We start from the raw sequence: 6923 nt of genomic DNA, 5'->3' as shown, positions 1-6923 counted from the left end.
GACTGGCGTGAGTTGTAAATTCAGGCAACTTACCAATACCAAACGCGTAAATCTAAACTCCCAGTCAACAAAGGGGTCTTTCGAATATCCTCGGTCGGTACAAACTTGAAGCGTCTGGAGGGAGATCATGGAGTCATGAGGGGAAATGCTACCGGCTTAGACAGTGTCATGTGCCAAACCTGTAACAGTTATGCTCTTCAGGCAATCATTCAACCGCAGTGCAAGCGTAGATAATTATGCAAGGACTCCACAATTCTACATAGCCCATAAGATGAGCAGGAATGTACTCAGGCCGATGTACATCCAAACCAATATTTTCTGTACAAACAGGATATAGGTATGTTTATTTGCTTTAGCTACAACAAGGACCCTTCCCAACAACCAGCAACACACATTCAAACGAACGACCGCGTTTGCTGCCTGTTTCAACTGACGTTATATACAACAAACATGGGCCCAAAAATGCACTACCTATCACAGGTATGCCAAACCAAACGAGTTCCTTCAATCGCATTCGCAGGACTCTTCAGTGAAACGTCTTCCCGCAGATCTTCTAGCTCCTATACCGCTCAGATCAGCGCAAACTACCGATTACATACATATATATGGGATGGATGTGACTTCTCCGAGTTTAATATGCTCTTCATTCATGGACCTCTTGCGCTCTTTTGCCTCTTCTCTTCAAGTTGTGAGGCCTCGTTCAACATGTCGGTGGCGTCACTCTGCATATCTAGCTTGGACAGGGCGACCGCCTGCATGTAGAAAGCTGTGGGCCAATCGGGATACACACACTGCGCTTGCATTGCGTCCCGGAGGGCAGCGTCAGGCTGGTCACACATCAGGTGGCACAAGCTCCGTCTGGCGTAAACCGTTGGCGACACCATTGTCCCGACATCAACAAACTGTGAAACAATAACAGGCAAAGGATGGATCAGAAAATTTTACAGCGACTTGGAGAACGTCCTATAGATCCAGATAAGGCACTACCTGAGTATAACAATCTATGGCTGCTTTGAAGTCCTTGTCTCGGAAAGCAAAGTCGCCCTGTTTCCGGGCGTCCAACATATCCCTCATCTGCTGTGTCCATTCTTGGAACGATAACTGCAATGTGGAGACCGGTGAAGATACAGCACTGCAGAAAGGACATGCTGGAAACAGAACACGATGCTCTTTACCTCATTACTCCCTTCATCATCTCTGTAATGCATCGAGACTAGAATCTGATGTATGGCAGTTAGGTCCATCCTTGAACAGGCTTCTCCCATGGGAGAAAGAGGGTGCTGTGGCTGTGGAGTAGGGCTAGGTGGTGCCTTTGACGGTTCATCAGGTTTCGGAACTCCAAGCATCACATAGGATGGCACCTGCTTTGTATTTTGCAATGAGAAATCATCAGATATACATGTCATGCTACTCATCTATCGAAATTATGTCATTCCTAACACAGAAGTAACAAAGCAAAATGTTACGTACAAAACTAGGCCTAAATAAATACTCCCTCCTTCCCATAATATAAGATGTTATTACAACCAATATGTGTATATCGGCTGTAATAACATCTTATATTATGAGACGGAGGGAGTAACAAACATAACATGCTGAACACAATTTGGAACATACAGCCTTTGCACAGTGCTGGAAGACATACATTATATACTCTATGCCAAAGTGGGCATATGCCCTTTTTTTGGCGGGAGATATGCCCATATGTTGAGTACTGAGTACTGTTATTCAATATATTTAATAACATTCATCACCACTAAATGGTTGGTCACTACTCCCTCTCCATTCAGTTATATAGGGTGTATTTTGATTAGTAAACACAAGGCTTGAACCAACAATTACTCCCTCCGTCCGGAAATACTTGTCATCAAAATGGATAAAAGGGGATGTATCTAGACGTATTTTAGATACATCTCTTTTTATCCATTTTGATGACAAGTATTTTCGGACAGAGGGAGTACTTCATTAACATACAAATCCACTGACATCAACTTTGTGTCACATAAACTACATGCTGATGGAGTAATTGTTGGTCAAATCCTTGTCTTAACCAATCAAAATTTGTCCTATATATCTGGAAGGAGGGAGTATGTTACTGCCACAGTTACCCACATTTCGACCAAAGGGCCTGAAAGGGCCCAGTGAAAATACTTCTGAACAGCATGCACGAGAAACTCTCAAGTACATGACTGAAATGTCAGGAATCATCATGTGAATGCGGAAGTTACACTAACATATCAATAGCGTAAATGATAGGAAAGGGGGGCTCTGTAGTCCAATGCTAAAACATCTTAATTCATAGTCAAAAACTAGAAGAAACATAAGAAGAGTAGATGTTATTACCTCTGATTTGGTTTGCAGTGGCTCGAGAATGGAAACCAACTTCTTTATATCAGGCCGGTCTCTTGGTTCATACTGCAAACATTGAGAAGCAAGATTCACCAAAGTAGTAGCCTCCTCCGTTGAGTAGTTCCCCTCCAAATGTGAATCCATTAGTGCTTGGATGTTTCTGCTTCTTATCATATCAAGTGCCTGAGTGCAATGAAGCATATACCCATCATTACCAGTGTGCATACTAATGTACATTGTCTTCCTAACTGGTGATAGGCTTTGGTAAATAATTGTACAGGCCGTAGTTTCTACACACAACAAGTTGAGTAGGTCGCATGGAATTCCAACAATATTTAATGGGTTGATCAAGTTTTTCAGATATGGGTGTTCAAAACGACCAAAAAATTATCGGACATAAGAAGGAAATTCTATTGGTGCAACCCAAAAATTGCATGAGGACAATGAAATCCCCCGAAAGGTTTGTGCTACTGGTGCCTACCTCAGCTGCTAGTTGGACTAATGCAACGCTCAGGAGCACATGGCCTTTGGGTGCAGACGTTTTGAGACTGTCGCACAGGGATTATTCAACCAATTTGGCCGGCGAACCAGTAGTAGATTATGTGTTTGACTCATGTAATCTCATTTTTGACCGATCATGGTCGTGCTCCATCTTTTTTCCTTTGTTTTCATGACTGTTTTGTACATTGGATAATTTATTAATAAAATGGCTGTGTGCATCATGATGATGCATCATGATGGTGCAGAGGCCGGGGCTATCCCCTTTTGGATAAAAAAGGTCCAAATGGGCATAGGGTGAGGGTGAGGGTGAGGTGAACACCAACCAGTAAACTCTGTACTGACACTGAGTGTCGTCACACCGATCATGTCTGCCACGAGCGAGGCAAGTGACACGGATGACGCAAGCGACAGCATATAGCATTGAGCGGCCAACACAAGGAGCGACTCTATGCTTGAAGGGGGAGATATGGCCACAACATATAGGTGGGAGTGATATTGCAAAGTGGCTATTAGAGCATTTTACAAGGGTAAGCTACTAAGCTGACACTGCCTGTTGGGCCAATCATACAGCACACGAATGACTTCTACATCCTCTTGGTCAGAGCATAGATGTCAGCCTGGATGTGTAATGACCATGTGTATTGGCTAAACAATATTACTATTACTTCAAATAATAGTATACATTATATGTAAGAATTTCTTGGCAGAAAACCTGTGTGGATCCGCGCAAACTTGTACAGCTAAATATGAAATTCAACATGAATGTTTTCGTTATAGTTCAATCTACATGGGTGTTCAACTGGTATTTGTGCTGACTGCTGAGAAATGTTAAGCTTCATGCACTAGCCAACGCAACCAAAAGTCCGAACTGATGGAAATGCTAGGCAAGCAACATATACACTTCAAAAACCCCTCTCACATGTGACGCGGGAAGTCAGCGCGTGAATAGACTCAGAGGTATGGTTCAAGAAGACACAGAGGGGGACAACAACAATTTTTGGATAAATTGCGAAAGCATGTTGAAGTGTATATGTGGATTACCTAGCCCTTTCCATTAGTTTGGACTTTTGGTTGCGTTGGCTAGTGCATGAAGCTTAGCAAGAAAAACCAAACAAGTATCTCTTTGGCATAATTTCTGTATTTCCTTAGCTGAATATGATGGAAGCTAAGAAAACATGCTTAACAAACTTACATGGGAAGGAGGTATGCGCTTTCCGCTGAGAAGATCGAGGAGTACAGTGCCAAAACTGAAAATGACACTTTCTGCTGTGACCCTGCCTGAAAGAAAGAAAAGACAAAAACTCAAATGCGCATCGGTGGTGCCTTTGTCAACATCAATAATGCAGAAAAGACTCCTCATGATTTCTATCTAATACATTTAACCAATATCTTAACAAAAGTACTATATTTGTCTTTCCACTTTGAGAAATTTTGTTATTCAGTGCCGACAGATTAAAGCTTCATCCCCTGACATTCCTATTGTTTGTGGAGTGGAGGATTGCAATAATAAAACTGAACTCCTAGAAGAAGAAATATTTCATTACTAAGTAAGAAAAGGATTAAATACCATTTCTCAGATATTCTGGAGGTGTGTACGCTAGATTTGTGCTATAACTTTTCCCATCCCTGCTGTTTTTCATCAGACCAAAGCATGAGAGGCGTGGATCACCATTCTGCAACCAGAAAGGTTATTAGATGCTTTGCTTACATGCATGGTAATTGGTACAAATGACATGTTCAACTGTTGGATGCAATCAACATCTAATAAAACCTACTTGGTGAAGTTGTAAACAAATTGAATGCATGACATCTTCCAAATGCCAATGTAAGTTCTGCTAAACAATTTTCCTAGTAATCGAATTATCCTTGTAGTTTATGCGCGCATAAACAGTGCATAAAAAGACAGCTAGCTGCTAACATTTCAGTTTCTTGTTAACAGAAAAAAAAAACTTGACTTTTTTTAGGTAAAACGAAATCTAAACTTGGAAACCTCTAAATATCGTCACCATGGCCATCAGCACAAGACATTAATCATTGGTTTGACAAAGTCTATACACTTAAATAGACTTGTCTTGCTGATCATTTACCTCATCAAAGAGGACTCTGTATGCATTTAGGTCATGATATAAAGAGCGTTCCTCATTGCTGCAATATCCCAATGCTTCGGCAATGTAGTATGCAACTCTCAGACGCATAGCCCATTCAATAGTCTGGTTTTCCCCTGCACAAGGGCAAAAGTATGGCGAAGAGCATATTAATTTGATAGTTGTTTGCAAGACCAGTTCATACCCATTGTGCACAGATGATAAGTGCCATCACTTGTCGGTATTTAAGTCAAAATGACCAAATTAGCAATCACAAGCAGTATGTGTGCAATATTTCCCTTTTATACAAGGTGATAATCAAAATAACAAGTGAGCATGGAAGCTGGAGACCCGAGGGAAGGTCAATCAAGCATTAACTATCAATAGCTTAAGTTCGACATCAAAATGCTGCAAACAACTGCACTGAGTAGAAGCCTTGTGCAGAAACAATAACTTCCCTTTGGTGATAAATGTCATCACTAGTAAGTCTTTAACTCAAGAATGACCGAAGTAGCAATCACAAACAGGATGTGTGTAATCCTGAGATAAATTAGACTCAATTGCATCCAGGATGCTAATCGAAATAACTTGTATATCAATTGCTTAAGTTTGACATCAAAAATTCAAAATGCTGCAAACACTGCACTGAGAGTAGAAGCCTTGTGCAGACACAATAACTTGCCAAATTCAACACTTGCTTACCGCATCCCATAATTCAGCAACATCCACTAAAGCAAAGGATTTCCAAGTTCTGTAGAATCAACAAACGGTCCGGGCAACTTACTAACTAAAGACAGTCTGCGGCGAGGGGGGTTACTTGGGGGACTCACAGTGGAACAGGTGCTTGGCGAGGGTATCGTTGGACATGAACTCCGCGACAAGCAGCCGCTCGTCGCCGTCGCAGCAGTAGCCGATGAGGTTTGCCAGCCTCCGGTGCCGCAGCTTGCCCACCCCCTTCGCCTCCTCCTGGAAACCAGACAAACAATTCGTCAAAACCATATGCCCCCAAAACTCCCAATTCAGCAATACACCAAACCACGAGTTCCTCGCGGCTTCTCCCTCCTACCGCGAACTGCTTGGGGTCGGGCCAGGCATGCTTGGCGAACTTCTTGACGGCGATGGCGCGAGGGGCGGCGCCCCGCAGCCGGCCCCTGTAGACGAGGTTGGGAGCCTTCTCGCCGCTCTCCGACACGATGTTCCCCGCCGCGAAGCCGTCCGTGGCCGCGCGGAGCTCCGCCAGCGAGAACTCCGCGAGCGCCGGGACCTCCTGCTCCTCCTCCCCACGCGCCGCGGTCGGCGGCGGCGGGGCGGCCTTCTGCGCCTTGAGGGTGAAGGAGGGGCGGTGCGGCGGCGGGGAAGATGGAGCGGGCCGCCGGGGCGCCGGCGGCTTCTCCGCGTGGACCCACGACCGCAGCGAGGAGCCGCAGCAGCCCATGAAGGAAGCGTGGGGAGAAAAGTCCGTCGGCGTCCGCTGGCCGGGCCTTTTGCGTGCGCGGCTGTGCGCTCGTGTGCGTGGGGGCGAGGGGACGGTTGTTGTAACTTGCTTGCGGCTTCTCTGGGTTTCGGTCCCGTGTTGCTCCCTCCTCGTGCTCTTTGGGTTACGATGACTGTAGTAGTCTGGAACGCGGACATTTCGGGACTAGGATCCGTCGGCTGCGTCCATTTCTTCCTTGCCAGATGACGCACATGTGTACACACACTTGTTATAATACGACCACCCAAGCGTGACAGATCATGCACAAATGTTGACGGAGACAAGAAACTAGCCCGCGACTCTCAATTTGTCGATGAAGCTTTATACAAACATGATGAGCATACACCCGCTGTTTGCATAACTAAGATGCCCACCACAAAAACAATAACACAGACACACACAAAATAAGACCAGTTAATAGCAAAGTCATACGACATCGAAGCTATGCCTTGATGAAGTAGTAGAAAGAAAAAGGAACTCTCAGTCGATAAAAAAAAGATCAACAACCTATAGCA

The 6923-nt window shown here is 44.4% G+C and overlaps 1 protein-coding gene across 1 annotated transcript; it reads right to left on the bottom strand.

The window, feature by feature from the left end:
• Positions 1–253: 253 nt before the first annotated feature.
• On the bottom strand, positions 254–6501 carry LOC123051337 (serine/threonine-protein kinase BSK1-2). The gene is made up of 9 exons (XM_044474200.1): positions 6001–6501; positions 5765–5900; positions 4938–5071; positions 4418–4523; positions 4043–4128; positions 2344–2532; positions 1176–1361; positions 988–1101; positions 254–902 (listed from the first exon to the last, which is right to left on the bottom strand). The coding sequence occupies exons 1-9, from the start codon at positions 6367–6369 to the stop codon at positions 648–650; spliced, it is 1575 nt and encodes a 524-aa protein (XP_044330135.1). The 5' UTR covers positions 6370–6501; the 3' UTR covers positions 254–647.
• Positions 6502–6923: the final 422 nt, after the last annotated feature.

The sequence above is a fragment of the Triticum aestivum genome, chromosome 1A, assembly GCF_018294505.1.
Source record: "Triticum aestivum cultivar Chinese Spring chromosome 1A, IWGSC CS RefSeq v2.1, whole genome shotgun sequence".
Taxonomy (NCBI): Eukaryota; Viridiplantae; Streptophyta; class Magnoliopsida; order Poales; family Poaceae; genus Triticum; species Triticum aestivum.
Note: the sequence above shows the minus strand (reverse complement) of the source record. Positions and strands in the feature narration are given on the sequence as shown.